At 64.1% G+C, this 18,381-nt stretch overlaps 1 protein-coding gene across 2 annotated transcripts in view; it reads right to left on the bottom strand.

Moving 5' to 3' along the window:
* The window catches only part of ARHGAP23 (Rho GTPase activating protein 23), a 75,121-nt gene that overhangs the window by 35,393 nt on the left and 21,347 nt on the right, over positions 1 to 18,381 (bottom strand). The window contains exons 2-12 of one of the 2 annotated variants that reach the window (XM_058284100.2): positions 16,408 to 16,569; positions 13,983 to 14,010; positions 12,785 to 12,880; positions 12,527 to 12,605; positions 12,318 to 12,372; positions 8,270 to 9,428; positions 6,868 to 7,023; positions 6,567 to 6,678; positions 6,288 to 6,345; positions 4,908 to 5,051; positions 258 to 575 (exon numbers count right to left, since the gene is read on the bottom strand). In XM_058284100.2, the coding sequence (XP_058140083.1) occupies positions 258 to 575; positions 4,908 to 5,051; positions 6,288 to 6,345; positions 6,567 to 6,678; positions 6,868 to 7,023; positions 8,270 to 9,428; positions 12,318 to 12,372; positions 12,527 to 12,605; positions 12,785 to 12,880; positions 13,983 to 14,010; positions 16,408 to 16,569 (2,367 nt within the window). The remainder of the gene's footprint in view (positions 1 to 257; positions 576 to 4,907; positions 5,052 to 6,287; positions 6,346 to 6,566; positions 6,679 to 6,867; positions 7,024 to 8,269; positions 9,429 to 12,317; positions 12,373 to 12,526; positions 12,606 to 12,784; positions 12,881 to 13,982; positions 14,011 to 16,407; positions 16,570 to 18,381) is intronic. The other variant, XM_058284101.2, reaches the window with a different exon arrangement.

Here is an 18,381-nt window from a genome sequence, read left to right as displayed (position 1 = left end):
TGATTCTTATTCTCATTATTACAGTTATTATCACTCCTGCCAGCGATTGAATGAGCAGCGGGCTGCCAGGGACCCGGAGGCACCGCCCGTGCGTCCCACTTAGCACAGGGGCTCTGCTGTCGCCCGTGTTACAGGAGAGGAGAACCAGGCTCAGAGGGCAGGGGAGGCTGCACAGCGGGGAGAGGCGGCCCGGGAGCGGCCGAGCCCCTGCCCGCGCCCCCCGACCGGCCGGCCGGGGCTGGGCCCAGCGGCCTCACCTCGCCCTCGGCCCTGCTGTTCTCCCGGATCGCTCTGATCCAGCCCAGCATGTCATCCCGGTCCTCAGCCTGAAAGAGATATTCACAGAAGTCAGCGGTGGTCAGCCGGAACACGTGCCTCCTCTTGGTCTCGCTGTAGGAGATGTCCACCAGGCAGGAGCCGATGCAGACGGGCGCCGCCTCGTCCTCACCTGCGACGGCCGCCGCCGCCCCCGCCGCCGCCGGCCCGGGCTCCCGCCGCTCCTTGCTCAGCGAGAGCGAGCGCGCCCGCAGCGCGGCGTACACCCGCTTCCACTGGCGCAGGCCGCTGCCCGCTTTCTGCAGGGAGACACGGGGGTGGGGGGGGAGAGACGGAGAGATGGGGGAGGCTGTGAAAGGCCGGGCCGCCCGCTCCAGAGCTGGAGGGGCCCGAGGAGCGGCAGGCGGGGGACGGCAGGGGCAGCCCCCAACCCGCGGACCTGGTCCCTCTGCTCCACCCCTGCCCTCGCCCGCCTGGGCACCCCTATGCGTCGTCCTCACGGCCCCCGGGGCGCCCCACCCTTCCCTCTGTTGGTACCACCAGCAAGGCTCCCCCGGTGCAGGGAGGCCCCGGGGCCCGCAGGCCCTCTGCCCAGCACCACCCACCCACTCTAAACCCGCTTCTAGTCCACCTCCCCCCCATGGTGACACCAGTCAAGAGCTGTCCACCCACGTCCTCTGCCCTGGAGACTGCCCCGAATAGGTCACCGGGCACCTCCCGCCCTGTCTTACGTCTCGGCAGCATGTGACACCGCGGGCTGCCCCCTTGGCAGGCAGGGCCCTGGGGCCCTCATCGCCCGCCTCGGTCCCTGGCTCCCCCCCCCACACACACCCTCTAGACGAGAGGTTCTCATCCAGGCGCACACGCCCCAGGGGGCATGTGGCGATGCCTGCAGCCATTTGCGGTCGTCGCAACTGGGGGTGGGGGGTGCGGTGTGGAGTGTCCGGGCCACTGGTGGGTGGAGGGCAGGGATGCGGCCGAACTCCCCCCACCGCGCAGGCAACCCCCACAACAAAGACCTTCCCGCCCCAGTGTCAAGAGCACGGGGTTACAAAACCCTGCCCGAAAGGAGGGCAAGCCCTGGAACTTCGTCCTGGGCCCCTCTCCCTCTCTGGGGTCATCTACACCCGTGGCCTTAAATCCGGGCCACGTGCTCCTGATGAGCCCCAAGCGCGCGTCCCCCTGCAGCGTCTCCCGACCTGCTGCCCGCACGGCTCCTCCGCCCCGACGCCTGCCTCAGGAGCCGCCTGCCCACTGCAGGGCACTTGATTGCCACCCCCATCTTCTCCAGCTCAGTTACTGCCCCGCACCCGCCCTCCTCCCACCCACCCGTAAGTCCTAACCGTTCTGCCTGCGACACACCACCCGCCGCTATCTTTGCCACCAGCACTCTTGTCCACGCCACCAACACCTCTTGCCTGGACAACTGCAAAAAGCTTCCCCGTCTCCAGTCTCACCTGCATCCGTTCTCCATGCGGCAGTGGCTGTGGTCATTTTAAACGAGTCCAGTCTCTCCCTGCATGGCACCCTCTCCTGGTTCCCACCCCCTGGGCATCAAACCCATGGCTTCTTGCCATCTGGCCCTTGCCTCTTTCCAAACTCCTCTTCCCCCCGGTGAGCCACAGGGGCCTTTTCCAGTTCAACGAGCCCAGGCGTTCCTTTCTCTCACGGGCTCGTCTTGCTCCTGGAACCTCACCTTTCCCGCCTGTGTGTGGCTGCCTCTCCTCGCTCTTGGGGTCTGAGTTCAGAGAGCACCCGCACCACTCCTCTGCGGGGCTCTCCTGGCCCTGCTCTCTGAAGGTAGCTGCCCCTCGCGCCCACTGAGTTGATCACGTCACCCCGTCTGCCCTCCAGGTGCCCCGATCACGTCACCCCGTCCGCCCTCCAGGTGCCCCGCTGTCCACCTCTCCTGGTGAGCATTTCCGTCCTGGGGGCAGGGAGCTAGCCTGCTCTCTCCCAGAGCCTGCGACGGGAAGGTGCACTTCAGTGTTTATTGAATAAATAATTAATGCTCCCTGGGGCCCCCTGAGGGGGGTCGCTCTTCCCAGCACTCAACACCCAGCACCAGCCTCTGCCCTCTGAGCAAACCACACGAGGACACCCTGGCCAGCAGCGTGGACAGCCCACGCCGGCCTGCCACCAAGCTGACGCCGTGCCAAGAGCCTCACCCGCCATCACGGACCTGCAGGACCAGGACACGGAGGGGCAGGAAGAGGGAGAAGAGAGTGGCAGGGCAGGGTGGCGACAGGAGCACGGCTCTGAGATGGAACCAGCTGGGTGACCCTGGACAAGCCGAGCCCCCGCCGCTGGCATCAGTGTCCCCGCCCGTAACGTGAGATCTGGACTAGCCAGTCCCGGGCGGCCTCCAGCTCCAGCGCTGGGCCTGTGGCTGCAGGGGTGGCTCGGCTCCCACCCCGTTCTCCCTGACACTTCATGGCCTCAAACCCATTCTCAAATCAGGCTTTGGCCATGAGGGGAGGGAGCCCGTCCTCCAGAACTGACCAGTGGGCAGAAGGGGCCGGCTCAGGCCCCTGCCTGGGAAACACCAAGGCAGGGTGGCGGGGCCACCCAGAGCTGGGACCAGGCTCGCTGGCAGGGAGGGGCCAGCAGCTCTCACGAGGGCTCTCCGAGGGGCTCAAAAATTACTGGAAAGGATTTGTCCGTCCTTGACTCCCCTTCCTGATGCTCACCACAGCTGACACGGCTCACCCTGGGGTCCCCCGGCTCACCCCCTCCTGGTCTGCTGCCGTCTCACCATCTCACCAGCTCTCCTTGGCCTCCACTGCTAGCACCCCCACCACCACCCCATGTCCACACTGGTGGGCAAATCCCCTCCTGCGTGCCACAGCCCTGGAGCCTCTGTGCCCAGGACATGCCACCGGGGCACATCCGAGTCCTCCGACTTGACACAGTCCCACTGAACCCCAGGGCTTGCTCGCCCCGCACCTGCCCAGAGGCCCAGGGGATGGTCCCACCAGCCACCACCCATCCCACAGCCCAAGCGGGCGCCCGGCCCTCCCTCACCGCCCAGCCACCAGCAAGCCTGGACCTACACTGTCGCCGCCCTCAGCTCCACCACCACGACCCCAGTCACCCCGCCCCAGCCCCCGGCCCGGGCAGCAGCAAGAGCTATGTCCTGCTGCCACAGGCACACTGGTCTCCTGGTCACAGGCCTCCCCGCCTCCACCAAGCCCCCGGCAGACAAGGCCCACAGACAGGGCCCCCTGCCCCGCCTTCTGCCAGTCCTCTTCGCCCCAGCCACCGCTTCCCCTGCTCTGCACGTGCTCGCACACCCTCTTGGCCTCCCAGCCACTCCCTCCCGCTGACGTGAGGGTGGCCTACAACAGGCTGGCCCTGACTCCCCGTCCTAACAGGGCCTGCCCTGGGCTTGCTCTGCTCGTCCAGGAGGGCAGGGCTGGCCTGGCTCCCTCCCCGCCAAGTCCCAGAGCATCACCAGAGAAGACGGGGCAGGCGGGAGGAGGAGTGCAGGGCGAGCGCCCTCCCAACAGGCCTGGGCACAGGAACGTTGTCCCCATTTTACAAAGCAGAAAAGGGAGGCACAGAGAAGTTAAGGGGGTTGTCCCAGGCTGCCTGCCTGATAAATGCTGGGCAGGAACTCCAAGTCTGTCTGACTTCAAAGCTTACGTCGTCTCCTGGTACCACAAGAGCCCCGGAGGGTGGGAGGTAAACTCAGGTGAGAGCAGTGAGCGGGCAGCGGCTCCCAGTGGGTGCCCTTCACGTGGACCGCCTCACTGAATTCCTGGCAACGAGCTTATGAGCTCGCGATTATTATTAGCTCCATTTTACAGACGAGAACATTGAGTCAGAGGTAGGAGAGTCACCCCAGCTCTCCCAGCAATGCGTGGTGCCCTCAAGATGCAAAGCCACGTTCACCCTGACCGCTCTACTCGGCTTCGTCTGGGCTGCTTGGAGGGACACCTGGGGCTGCGGAAGGGCTGCCCATCTCCCCCTCCCTGGGTGCTTCCCCAGGGGTCCGAGGTCATGCCCCACGGGTCCAGGCCCTGTCCCTCTCTGCGATCGTCTGCCCACTCCTCCTCCCCCTGCCCAGGTCCAAGTCCACTTCCTCTCACCTGGATATCTGTGATGGCTCCTAACTGGTCTTCTTGCCTCGGTTTTGGGCCCAGGAAGCCAAATGGGTCTTTTAAAGCTGAAACTCCATCCCTTAAGAACCCCCAGAGGCTTCCAATTGCCCTTAGGATAGAGGCTAAAAGTATTTGTTTGCTCGGCAAGGCCCTGAAGGGCTGACCTCTGCTTCCTTCCAGGGCCTCAGTTCCCCTAAGACATTGCCCTGGCTCGCTCACTCATTTTTATGAGCGCTAGTAGCCAGTTGGGGGGTGATCAACCAACCGAGGATCATTGTGGGAACATTCTGTCAGAATCCCAAGCTTGACTTGATCAGGTCCATCCCACTCCAAAGACCACTTCTCTTGTTACCCTCCTTCTCGTGAGTTCTTTAAGTCCCCTGGGAAGTTCCTTCTAGCGTCTAACTTCTACACTTCAGCTCACAGCCTAGGCTGTGGCTCCGGAGGCTGGGGGGTAGGAATGGGAGAAGCCGGAGGGTTCTGCAGGAACCAGCTTCCGTCCACCCCCTCATTCCTCCACCATCTTACCTTCCCCTTCTTGGTGAGGATCTGCTTATAATACAACCAGCCTTCTCGCCTGACATCGCCGAAGGTCGTGTCTGAGAGGTCAGAGGTCGAGTGTCGCTTCGAAGGGGCATCAGCGTCATCAGAGGTGCCCCAGCTATCCAAGGACTGCAGCAAGACACCAGAGAGCAATTTAGGGTGGCTCCCACGGGGCCAGCATCTCAGGAGCCCCGTGGATCCCGCGCAGCCACGCGGGCCGCGGGGGCGCCGTGCCACACTCGGCCGTGTCTGTGGCCTCGGGGACCGCGCTTGCCCTCTCTGGGCCACGCATGTTGAGGTCGTGAGATGTGTGTAATGGGGAAGCCCGGAAGGAGGAAAGGAAATGCCTTGCAGCAGGCCACACGCCTTACCACGCTACAGAAAAGCCTCCCGTAACTTTACAGACATAAAGGAATTAAGTAAACGGAGGAAACAGTCGTGTCAACAAGAAGTTAAATCAACAAAGACTGAGTTAGTGGGGCAGGTAGTCATGTCCACAAGGAGTTAAACGGAGGAAGTGAGAGTGTCACCAGGACTCAGCCACAGACGCCACAGGAGGGAGAGTTAAGTAAGCAGAGGAAGTGATCAGGAAGGAGCAGGTGATAATGTCCTCGAGGTGCTGCGCTAAGGCGCCATCCAGGGCTTGAGCTCGAGACCAAGTCCACCCACAGCCCAGCAAGCGTCGAGGCCATTTCAGACGCCTTCCCAGGCCGGAGGCTGGAAACCCCAGACTCTCCATCCCACATCCAGCCTGGCCCCCTTCTCGGTGGCACCCCCTCCTGAAGACACAACGCAAATATCGACTGCGAGCCACCCCTGTGCCTGGCACTGCTTTAGGTGCTAGGGATGCAGCAGGGAAGGAGGACAAGTGAATCTCAGCCCTGGGGGAGCGTATATGCTAGCTGGGGAGACAGGCAAGAAACAAGATACAGGCGAAAACGGTATAACATGGTAAGCGCTAAAGAGAAAAACAAAGACAGGAGATGTGAAATTTTAGGGGTTGCAGTGGAAATTTTAGGGAAGACCTCTCGGAGAATGTGACTTTTGGCTGAAAATCTTGAAGGAAGCACAAAAATGGAGTCACGGGGCTGGGGGCTGGGGGGCATGGCGAGGGGGCATTCTGGCAGAGGGAGTGGCCAGGGTACAGAGGGAGGGTGCATGACCAGGGTGTCTGCGGCAGGACAGAAGGCTGGTGAGGTGAGAGCCTGGAGGTGGGGTCTCGGGGTGGAGGGGAGGGTGGGTGGAGGAAGGATGAAGACGGGAGCGAGGGGCTCCTTGCAGATGGCAGGTCCTGCCGCCCCAGGTGCAGCTGCGGCGCCGGCCCCTCCCTGCCCCTCCACGCCCACGCACACGCCCTCCGCTCACCCCATCTGTGAAGAAGCTCCGAAGCATCCGCAGGCTGGGGACACGGTTTGGCAGACGCCTGGGGAGCGAGGACAGGGAGGGTGAGGGATGCGGGAAGTGGGGCTCGGCCCCCACTCTCCTGTTAGTCCCCCCAACCCCGAGGCCCGGAGGACCTTCTGAGAAAGGAGCACACTGCCCCCCCCCGCGTGCGGAGAGGACCCCAGGGCCCAGGGCCCGGCCATAGCATCGGCAGGTCAAGGGGGCCTGGGGCGACCCCGCCTGCCCCAGACAGGGCCTCACCGCAGAGCCCTGCCCTCGTCCCGGAAGGTGTTGAGTCCGTCATCGCAGGACTTGGAGCGCTCCGTGGTGATGGCCAGCAGGTAGGAGGAGCGGCGGCCGGCCTTGATGCTGCCTACAAAACCACACTCATTGGGCCCCAGGGCCAGCAAGGTTGGGGGTCCCCGGCAGCGCCAGGATGTGACTCCCCAGGGGCCCCAGGAGCCGCAGAAACCAGTTGCGAGAGCATCAGACACGGGACAGCAGGCCCAACCGAGACCCCAGGGGCCAGGCAGTAAGGGGGGGTGGCGCGGGGGGCACTCACTGCAGTCCTGGGAGTAGTGGCGGCTGACGGCGAAGGTGAAGGTTGGGGAGGATGGGCTGGTGCCCAGGACGGGGGCTGAGTTCATGGCGCTGGAGACCACCGCGGAGGCGGGGACGTGCTTGGCTTGGAGGTCGATGCTGGGGCTGGTAGGCTCGTCTGCACCAACGAGGGGCGACAGGTGAAGGTGTGGAAGGCGGAGCCCGCCTGCCCACCCGGCTCGCCAGCCCCGGGGCTCCGGGCCTGGACCACATCCCAGGGCTCCCCAAGCCCACCGGGGCCCACGCCCATTGCCAAGGGTGGCTTGGCCGCCCCAGGCGGTGGTCAGGGGATCTCTCCCACCACACCCGGGGACCCCAGAGTGGGCTGAGCCGCCCTCCTCAGGCCAGACTTTCTGAGGCCAGAGGCCGTTGCTCCCCCCCAGGACCAGACTGGGCGCCCCCCGAGGGCAGGGACTGTCTCCCGGCAGACGGCGAGCTCCCTGCGAGCAGGCATAGTACCGCCCCTCGGACTCTCTTCCCTAGAGAAGGGGCTGGGTCCCTGCTCCAGTTCCCAGCCCTTGGCTCCCAGTCCCGTCATCCTGCATCTCAGTCTTCCAAGCCCCAGCCCAGCCCGCAGCTTCGCAGACGCCTCGTGGTCAACGGTCCTAAGGTTTTCCTGCTCCTCCTGCCCCACCCCCAATGTTGGGGTGAAGCACCCCCTCCACACAGGCCAGAGGTCAGGCAGTCTCCTGGCCTCCCACTCTCGCCTCGCCCTTACCCAACACCTACTCAAAGGCAAGCCCTGGGCCGCTGCCTCCGCCCTCAGGAGCGGGGAGCGCCGGTCTCTCCCCTCGGGATCTGCGCCTGCTGTGCTCCCTCTCCCTGCAGTGCTTTCCCCCAGGGAGCCCTCCTCCGTCAGGGCTTAGATGAAATGTCCTTTCTCGAGAGTCTCTCCTCGGCTCCCACACCCCAGTCCTGAGCTCCTGGACTTGCGTCACACACCCGGCCCCCAGACTGTTTCTGTCTGACTGTCTGTCTCCCCTGCTCTCCATGTGAGCAGGGACCTAGCACAGAGCCTGCTGGAGGGGCAGAGAGTGGATGGAAGGAACAAAGGACGAAAGAACAAAGGATGAAAGAAAGAATGGAAGAGAGGCTGAAAGAAGGAACAGGAACCATGAAGGAAGAAAGGAAGGAGGGAGGGAAGGAGGAAAGGCAAAGGGAAAGATGGCGGGAAGATAAATGAATGGGAGAAAGGATGAAAGAAAGGAAGGAAGGATGGAGAGATGGATGGAGGGATGGACAGACGGACAGAGAAACAGGATGCTCTTAGCTGCCAGCCCAAAGCTCCCACAGTGGACAGGTGGGTGGGCACAACGGGGACGGACGCCGAGCCTCCCGAGAAGACCACCTGCACCACCACTCACCGATGAAGGGGATGGAAGCCAGAGAGTCTTCGGTAGCAGCCAAAGGGGCCACCTTCCTGCCCAGGCGCTCCCCTCGCCTGCTGGCCTCCGGTTCTGGGTGCTCATCCCCGAAGCCGAGGTTCCCCTGTCTTGCGGGGGGCGGCTGGGCCTTGCGGCCCGTCGGAGGCTTCTGCCTCAGGACCACCTGGTCACGGCGATCCTCAGCAGGAGGCTCCCGGGCGCTGGGCTCTGGCCGGGCCACCCTGGGCGGTTCGGAGGCCTCCGGTGGGAACTGTGCGGGGGACTGGGCCAAGCTGAAGGTGGGCAGCCCCCCAAAGGGCGAGTCCCGGAAGGAGAGTGCGTGCAGGAGGCCAGTCCGGCGCTGGAACGATGGGCTGTAGCTCCGGTACCCGATGTACCCAATGTCGTCCAGGCCCTGCAGGCCAGGCGGGGGTGGGGCCTGCGGCCCTGGCAGGTCCCGCGGCGGACAAGCAGGGGTGCGGGCGGATGCACGCTGGGGAGCCCAGCCGCAGCGCTCAAAGCGGGGCGACACGAGTGCCCCGGGCCCCAGGGCCTCGGCCGAGCGGGCCACCCGGCTCAGGTAGTCGTCCGAGCGGGCCCGGTGCCAGCCCTCCTGGCCCAGCTGGCTCAAGGCATCCTGGGAGGTGGAGCAGGGCCACGGGCGGTGGGCAGTCACGTCCTCCAGCCGGTCCTGGGAGGCACTGCGGGCCCGGGGAGGCATGGCTGGGCACCGCCTCTCCCCGGCCCTGCGCGGCACCTGGTTCGACAGCCAGTGCGACAAGGCCTGCTGGCACTCCAGCCTGCTGGGGGGCGCCCGGCTGCCGGGCTCCGGGAAGGCACGGGGCGTCCGGGGCTCTGAGGGGAGGCGGGGGAAGGCACCAGGACTAGGGCGGGGCTGGCTCATGCCCGGAGAAGGGGTATCCAGATGGGCGCGGGCAGCAGCGGGGACACAGGGCCCTGGGTCGCTCCAGGCAGCGGTGCTCCGAGGGTCACCGGGCAGTGCTGAGAGGGGCTCAGGCACCATAGCGACCCAGGCAGGGCCCCGGGCAGGCAGGGCGTAGGTCTTGCGGGGGTAGCAGAGGGGAGGCGGCTCTGGGATACTGCGGGCCTCTCCCGAATACGGCTCGTTCCCCTTCAGGTAGGCGTCCTGGGAGTAGGCCTGCCCAGAAACAGAGGCAGGTGAGCAGAGCGCCAACAGCACCACCAGACGGGACAGGTGGACCCCACGGAAGGAGCCAGAAGGGAGAGGACCGATGGGGAGAGTGGGGGGTGGGGGCTGCGCTCCAGAGAGTTCGGGGGAAGACAAAGAGTAGGGGGCCTTTGCGACTCCAACACATACACACAGACTTAAGAGACTGGGCTGCCTCCGCCTGGCTTCTACGAGGCTCTGCCTGCTTTCTCTAAGACTCGGAACAAGGACTGCCTTCAGCCACAGACATTCCAATATCTGTTTTTGGGGCCCTTCCTCACCCTGGCCGCAGCCTCCTCCCTGCCCTTTTCCCGAACAGCCAACGATGCCCACAGTCCCTGGGGCGGGGCTGGGAACCTCACCAGAGACCAGTCCAGGTGGCAGATGCCGTGGAAGGAGCTGGGTGAGTGTGAGTCCAGGGTGGGGTGGGCCGGGCGTGGGCGGAGGCTGGGAGAGCCGGCTGTCCCTCCCTACACTGGCTCCAGGGCCACTGAGGATGAACTTGCCCACCTCCTGCTCCTTCCAGGCCAGGCCCGGAGGCGGGGCCGGCGCTGGCAGAGGGGCCTTGGGCCACCCTCCACCACCGCAGGCCTGGAATCTGGCGCTGGGAGCTGAGGCTGGCGCTGCATCGCTGGGGAGTGACAGGGCCAGTGCTCAGGCCACGCCAAAAAAGGAGGCGGCCCCCAGGGACCGCGGCCCCGTGGCCTGGGCCCGGGCCGGCCCTTGATGAGCCGCCCAGGGCGTCTATCTCAGGACTAAGTATCGGAGGGTGGGAGGGTGAAAGCAGACACACACACACAGGGAGACAGTGAAATACACACCCAGACACACAGAGCACTGAGCACAATGAAACACACACACACAAATAACGACACCTCCAGTCGCCGGCACAAACATCATGTGACGAGGACGCGCTAACCACACCCCCGCACACCCTCAGCCCCCGCGGACCCGCGCACACGGGTCGCTCACATACCTCTCCCTCCTGCCATCCTGCCAGCGCCCCGGCTCCCGGCTCCCGGTGGCAGCATTCCTGCCCGCCTCCGCTCCTCCTGCCCCCCACGTGCCCCCGGGGCCCAGCGCACCGGCCGGCCTCCGGTCCCCCTCGGCTGCCCTCCCTGCGGCCCCCCCGGCCCCCACCCGGCTCTCGCGTTTGGCAGGAGGAGGAGGGAGGGGAGGATGGGTGTGGAAGGGCCTCTGCGCGTCGGCGGTGGCGTCAGCAGCTGCCGCGGCCCGATTGGCCTCCAGCCTTGGCTGCCGACCACAGGAATGCCTGGGCCCCACCCTCTGGCCAGCCGGGGACGGAGGGGGAAGCGGGCCCCAGATGCTGACATCTGGGGCCAGCTGCCCACCGAGCTAGGGCAGCCGGGCTCGAGGCCACCGCCCTGCGCGCTCCTTGCCCCTGCTGGCTTGGGAGAGTGGGATACCCCGGGCGCCGCCTTGTCACCCCCCTCTGGAGCTCGCCTAGCCTCAGCCTGGTGGGGAGATGCACGGGCCAGGCCTTAGAGACTCAGGGTCAGCCGGCCCCCGTCCTGACCTCCCCCTCCCCAGGAAGGGCCAGGGGACAAGCAAGGTGGGGGGGTGCGGAGGTTCCCCGAGGGGCATGGCGCCAAGCACAGCGCTGTGATGGTGGTGATTATGCGAACGCGGGGCAGAAGCCAGCGCGGCGGCTCCCAGGGCCTCCCGGGCTTGGCCCTCGGCCCTCCCCTGGGGGTGGTGACCTCAGGGGCCGGCAAACTGGCATCTGGCCGGGACCCATGAGACCACGGCGCTGGGCACGGGGCAGACAGGGCTGCCCTGGGCTGCTCTGGGTCAGGGCCAGGGTGGGCTGGAAGAGCGCGGAGGGGGAGCAAAAGCTTGTGTGTGCGAGTGTGTGTGATATCAAGCACAGAGGCACACGTGCGAGGAGGGAACGCCGTCTGTGCTGGTGCCCTGGCTGCGTGTGGCGGGCGGGTGTTGGATTCTAGGTGTGCAGAGGGGCCCGTGGCGGGGCTTGGACGGCATGTCAGACTAACGCACACACCCGTGCTGTGCCGGGGCCTGTGTGACGTTTGCAGGCATAGGTGTGGGGTGAAAACAGCGAGCATTTGCAATGCCAGGGAGTGAGTGTGGTGAGGAGAACGCAGGGGGTCTGCGCTGTGTTGTGACCGGCTGTTGGGTTTGTGAGCATTTGTTGTTGTGGGGAATTGAGATGTCGGTGAGTGTGTTGCTGAGTTGCTGGTTGTGAGCGTATAGATTGTGGTGTGCTGTGATGCTGCAGGCCTGTGTGGAGCAGGGGGTTGTCTGTGTCACAGCACGCACCTGTCGTGGTGCGTCTAGCAGCGTGTGTGTTGTCGCACACTGCGGTGGTTTGACGTGCCACGTGATGGGGGAGTACTGTGCGGTTTGTTGTGTGGCTGTGCATCTGGTGTGTCCTGCTTGTGTATCGCATGTGCATGGTGTGTTGTGTGAACGGGAGCGTGGCAGTGGCGGGGCTGACTGTGCTGTGGGGCTATGTGATGTGTACAGGAGTGTGCAAGGAGGCACACTTGCTCGGGGCCAAGCAGGGAGGGGGTGTGGGGAACAGGCATCTCCCATGGGAGCAGACAAGAATGTGCCAGCCTGGAGGGCCCTCGGGGCCACCTTCCTCCAGATACCCTTGCAGGAATGCTGGTTGCCCAGGGCCTCCCCTTCCTCCAGCACAGAGACGACGCCTTCGTGGAGCAACAGCCGGCCCCAGCCCCGGCACGGACCTGCATCACCGACTGGGCAACGAGCTGGTGTCCCCAGACTCCCCTGGGACCAGCCTGAAGGTGCCGGCGGGGAGTGTCACCCCCACCCCCCCAAGAGCACACACCTCAGACACAGAGTGGGACTCACCAGCTGGAGGATGTCCTCGTCCTTGGGCATGATGGAGAGTTCCAGAGTGTCATCACTGCAGAGACAGGGCAGAAGGTCAGGCGGCGCTGAGACAACAGGGTCTGGGAGAACAGGATCCTGGTGGCCGGGGTGGTCCCAGGGCCCGGCAGGGCGTGCAGGGACAGGGCGGGCTGGGAGCCGTCCGGGGGCGGGGAGGCCGGGGCCCTCACCTGTTCTGGATCAGAGCTATGACCTGGGAGTAGGTCTTCCCAACGACGCTCTCCCCATTCACCTTCACCAGCCGGTCTCCTGGGGACAAGGGCAGACCCCTGTGAGCGGGCCCCGGCGTGTCAACAGCCCCACCTGGAACTCCTGTGCCAGCTATGGGTGACAGCGGGGCAGCAAGAGATCCCCGGATCTCATCTAACCAGAGGGGAGGGAGAAGAGGCCAGAGGGGTGCGGCGAGCCGGGAAACTGGGCCAGCTCACCTGTGCGCAGCCCCGCCCTGTGGGCAGGGCCGTCCTCCTTCACGTTCTTGACAAAGATGGTATCCATGGGCTCCAGGCGGTGCCGGGGGGAGGGTCCTGGTGGGCATCAGCCAGGTTAGCTGGGGGTGGCCGCTGAAGGTCACACCCACGCACAGCTACACACACAGGGGACACACGCTCAGAGCATGATCACACTCGCCCGGACACAAAGAGATGCACAGAGCCGCGGGGACACCGGGTGCAGACCCGTGGATGCACAGGAGCAAAGAGGACACACCCTGGGAGAGCGGAAACCGGCACAGGCACGCAGAGCCACCCCCGCAGCGCCCACCGCGGACCAGCACGGGGCCAGGAGCATGGGCACGAAGCGCCAGGAGCTCACTGCCCACTGGGGAGGCAAACCCAAAAGGAAAAGAAAACTACGAGGCAAGGGGAAGGGTGCCACAGAAGAGGCGGGCACCGAGTCCTGACGAGACATGGTGGGAGAGGGCCGCACGCAGAGACGTGTCCACACCCCAGATCCGGGGAGGGCTGCAGAGAGACTTCAGCTCACAGCGGAGGGCCTGGACCCCCAGCTCGCAGCCTGGGAGGGCGCCGTGGCGGCGTCACGTCAGACCCCATGCCTGGGCCGCAGCCGAGCACGGGTGGCCCCGGCACTCAGGCGGGTTCCAGGTCAGCCGCCTCCTCCCTCCCCGCAGCGCCCCCACTGCTGCCCCAGGGAAGCCCCTGGCAGAGCGGGAAGGCTGCCTGCCAAGGAGTTCTGCCCTGAATACTCCCAAGGATGGCCCTTGGGGACAGCAAGGTGACGGCAAGGGCACGCAGGCTCGCACCTGAGGCCTCAGGTCCCTCTTCCTCCCTACACGATCCCACCTTCCCTATCCCCAGGGGCAGCCCTTGCTCAGCTCCACCGCCTGCGCGCGCCCTCCGTGGACTGGTCTAGGTCAGGAGCCCCTGGAGGGCAGGGCGTGTGGGCTGCCCCAGCTCCTCAACCTCTACAGCATAGCCCCACCCAGAGGGAGGCAGATGTGAGGAAGGAGCAAGAGAGCCAGCGAGGGCGAGACGCCGGAGTGAGCCAAAGCAGGACGCACAAAGAGCAGAGACAGGACGGAGTGGGGGCTGGGGCTCAGACCAGCACGACACAGGCGGGCTGGAAGGACCAGGCCAGGCGGCCCAGCCCCGCGTCCTCGCCGTTCCTTACCTCCTCCTCGGCCTCCATTCTCTTCCTCCTGCAGGGGCAGAGAGGTGGGTGTGGGCCTTGGCAGCGTCGGGGGCAGCTACCCCAGGGCGGTGCCGTGACAATCCTGCCACCCAGCAGCCTCTCCCTTATCTTCCTTCCCCTGGCCTAGCAGGGGGCAGGGCGGGGTACTTCAGCTGGGGCATCGGGACTCAGGCCACGTTCCGCAGCAGTGTGGACCCCCCTCCTGCTGCATGGATCCCACCCCCCCTCAGCTCTTCCCCCCCACTCCAATAGGGGTCCCATGACCCGTCCCTTGGGGAGCTGTGGCCTGATGGAGGCACTGGCACACACAGAAGACTGAAGCAAACACGGATCAGCAGATGTGACAAGTGGGAGCAGTGACTATCAGCTCGAAGAGAAGGGAAGGAAAGGGACTGATTAGAGTCCCTCTGGGGGAGGGGATCTTTAAGTCAAGTTTGAAGGTGGCGGGAAGGCCTCCTGGGTGAGGGAATGGAATGCGCAGACAGACAGGAACAAGCGAGCACACAGAAGGCTGGATCAGCTGAGCTCATGGAGAAAGTCAGTATCTGCAAGAGGCAGAAGGAGACATTGTAAAACTTTCAGGTTTGAAAAGAGAGAAAGAGGGAGCCAGTGAAGGTTCCTGAGTGGGAAAGAGTGGATGCGAAAATACCACTTAGGGAAGAAGATTCTGGCTGCTAGGTACAGGGGGGGAAATAAGCCAAAGAAACCCATGAGAGGCCGCTGGGATCATCCTGGTGAACAAGCGGGAGGGCACTGGATTTGGGGAGAAACTAGGAATGAGAGAAACGAGAAGGTCAGAGAGGCAGGACTAGCCGGCAGGAGGTGGCAGTTGAGAGCTGGAGGAACTCTGATATCCTCTCTTCTAGCTCCCTCCGCAGATAGACCCATTTTACAGATGACAGGCCACGACTTGTCCAAGATCACCCAGAGGGGTGGTGGCAGGCCAGTGCCAGAGCCCAGGACTCCTCGGTACCCCAGCCAGGACAGGGTGGGCCCCAAAGAGGCCACTGGGCATTGCTGGGGTGTGTGCCACTCTGTGTGCCACTGACACAAGCCGACAGCACAGCAAGTGGGTGGCACAGCAACGGCCGCATTGGGACGGCTGAGCTCCCTGTGGGCTCCCGGCAGCAGGAGGGCGGGGTCTCCTGCCTTGGGCCAGGGGTCCTCCAGGCCCATGTGAGCAAGGTGTCTCTGAGGCAGGTCCACCATCCAGCCTTCACCACCCACACTGCCTCTGCCACCGTCCCCCTCAGCAGGTTCTCCTGCGAGAAGGTGACAGGCGCTGGGGAAGAGGAACCTCCCAAGGAAGCAAGGGAGGAAGGACTGGGAGTTCCAGAGAACTGGGGACTGGTGTCCTTGGGCATCAAGGGGCAGTGCCCGCACACCATCAGCCCCCACTTCCGCTCTTAGGCACGGCTGCAGCCAAGGAGACAGAGCCACGAGAGGTGCACGCAACATGCATTGACAGATACCTACATGCACTGCATAACACGCGGGTGTGCACACGACCAGCATGCCATGCACACGGGTGCATACAGAGGCATACAAGGACAGTGACAATGCAGCCCTGGTAGGCAGGACCAAGGTCCCCAAGGGAGAGACCCCCAGCAGCTGTGGAGGCTGGTCCCAGCCCTGGGGGAAGGGGAAAGAGCAGCGCATGGGCTCCCTAATAAATCCACCTCCTCCTCTGCTGGGGGTGGGGAGCAGGCCCTGCCTGGGGAGTGCCAGCTCCTGCCAGGGGTCCGCGTGGCTTCTCTCACTCCTGCTTTGCTGTCAGGGAAGCCCCTCCCCAGCTCGCACCCGGGCACCGAGCCCTGGTTCCTGGGCTCAGAGAATGTGACATTCACACCAGCGAGCGCTTGGAAGTGCCCTCAGGGATCAAGTAACAGCAGAAGAAATGGAGGGGTGAGGCTGCCGCAAGATCCGCTAGAACCCAGATCTTCATCCCGCCCCACGGCTCTTTCCAGGGGTCCCAGAGGTGGGTTAGGACAAGCTTCCTGAGAGCTCAGGCAGGGGAAGGGGGCAGCAAGCCCCACTGGGAAACTTAGCCAGTGGAGCAGGGTCTGGGGCACTCCTCCAAGGCCGGTCACTTTCAAGAGTTCCAGTGTGTGTGGGGGGGTAAGCACCCCGGCCCCCCACCTCAAGGCCCCTTGCTCTGAACCACCACCCCTTCCTTCTCTTGAGAAGACAGTGTCCACGGTGGTTGCCACACGGCACTAAGGGCCCAGCCAGGGCTGGCACTGCCTCTGGGTGACCCTCCTCCCCAGGCCACAGCAGGAAGGTGTCAGGTTGGACCCCAAGAAGGACTGCTTCTCTGGGAGGGGCCAGAGGACCATGGAGGGGAAAAGCATCCATTAATGCTTCCTGGAGACCGGCCAGGACAGTGTGAGCTCGTGGGGGGTACCTTCAGGCTGCAGGGCACGGCCGACTCAGGCGGGTACACGATGAAGTGGCGTAGGGTGAAGCCAAAGCCATCCTGGAGACTTTTGTGCAGCAGCAGCGTGCGCGGGCCCTGCCAGGGGAGGGGGCGCCCAGGGGAGCACCCATCTCTCGGACCCAGCGGCTGCTGTGGGAACACAGGGAGACAGGGCTTAGCGCCGGCATGGCCACGATCCCACATCTGCAAGCTGGCCGCTCCCCTCCTGCAGCCCAGCGGATCCGAGGAGGCTGCACGGGGCCCAGGGACCCTTCCCGGACCCTGACTTTCCTCCGCCCCCACCTTCATCAGTCTGACAGCTTCTTCCTCCTCCCTCTTCCCCTCAAGCCCCTCATGATGCCTTTGCCTCCCGGTGCTCATTCCATTTAGGGCAGCAAACCTTCACGGAGCATGTCCTATAAGCCCGGCACTAGACTCACAGCCTTCCTGCCCAGAAAGTGCCTGCTGCTGTCTGACCTCATTCCTGCCTGCTGCACAGTAACACACAAGCACACACACACTCTCACACAGGCACACACACTCCTGTACAGGATGCCCACACACAGACAAGCACTCGCATGCACACAAGCATACAAATATGCACACAGACACACATGCACACACACATGCACACTTATGCAGACACATACACATGGACACACAGTTGCACAGTCACACACAGTTTCGTACACAGCAGACCTAGACACGCACACGTCTGCAGACAGACATGAACACACATGCAGATAGACACACATGTACGGCCTTGCACACACACGCATCTTTCAGGAGCAGCAGTCAGAACAAGGGTGAGACTACAGGCAGCAGGGAGCAGTGTGCACGTCGGCCGACAGAAGGGACCCCCTGAGGCTCTGGAGCCCGGCCCGAGGGTAGGGGTGAGGTGGACACTCTGTCCTCTGGGGCCAACCTTTTGAAATGCTTGAGATTCCCCAAAATGACATGGCCACAGGTGTCTGAAGACAAGGGACTGGGGGCAAGATGGAGAAGAGGCCAAACAGTGCCTGAGCGAGAGCTCCCATCTCGGACACACAGAGAGGACAAGCAGGTGACAAGGGTGCAAGGGAGATTCACACACGGGGAGGCAGCCTGGAGAAGAGGGGGCCAAGGCAGACACTAGCCAGGGAAAAGGCAGGAGGCCTCCCTTGGGGATCCCTGACCCCCGACATCAGGCAGCCTGGCCTACCTGGTGTCCCTAATCCAAGCCCCTCGGGGAGAAAGAAGCCCCCCACTCAGAGACAGTCCTCAGCCTCCTTCCTCCTCCTTGGCACCAGGCAGGCGCCTTAAGGAGAGGGAGAAAGGAAGGGCTGGGGGCAGCGGAGAGAAGCTCCGCAGTTCTGGGTGAGGAGCTCCCTCTTGACTACTCAGCTCCCTCCTTTGCCTTCTCACAGCTGGAGAAAGCGCAGAGCATTTGCTGCCCAAAGGTACTAACACTAAAGTCTGTCCATCTTTCCATCTGCTCACACTTCAGGGGAAGAAGCAAGAGGGAGCCAGGCTGGCACCCAGGCCCAGGCTAGATTTCTGCATGAGGTGGGAGGCTGGGCTGCAGCCTAGTGGGCTTGGGGAAGGAGATACATCCTGAAATCTCAGGAGATTTAAGAAAAAGGTGAGAGAGGCGACAGGCTTGCTTCATATAGTCCCAAAGGACAGCGCCAGGTAAAAAGGCAAAAGGAGGCTGAGCAAGGAGGGTGCAGGCGCGCGAGGCTGTCCTAATCACCCGGGCTCTATGGAAAACTACCAGGATGAGGCTGCGCGCTCCCCAGGCCTGGAAGGGTTCAAACAAAATGGACGACCCCGGTCCAGGAGGCCTGGGTGGGAATCGATGTTCCCGCAGCTCCTTCCGCTTGACGCTAGAGCCTGGCCTCTCCAGCTGAGCCCCACACTCCCACAGTCCTGGGAGCCCAGAGGAGAAAATTCTCTGGGAATTCTGCTGAGGTCTGAAATCCC

The sequence above is a fragment of the Dasypus novemcinctus genome, chromosome 21, assembly GCF_030445035.2.
Source record: "Dasypus novemcinctus isolate mDasNov1 chromosome 21, mDasNov1.1.hap2, whole genome shotgun sequence".
Lineage (NCBI taxonomy): Eukaryota > Metazoa > Chordata > Mammalia > Cingulata > Dasypodidae > Dasypus > Dasypus novemcinctus.
Note: the sequence above shows the minus strand (reverse complement) of the source record. Positions and strands in the feature narration are given on the sequence as shown.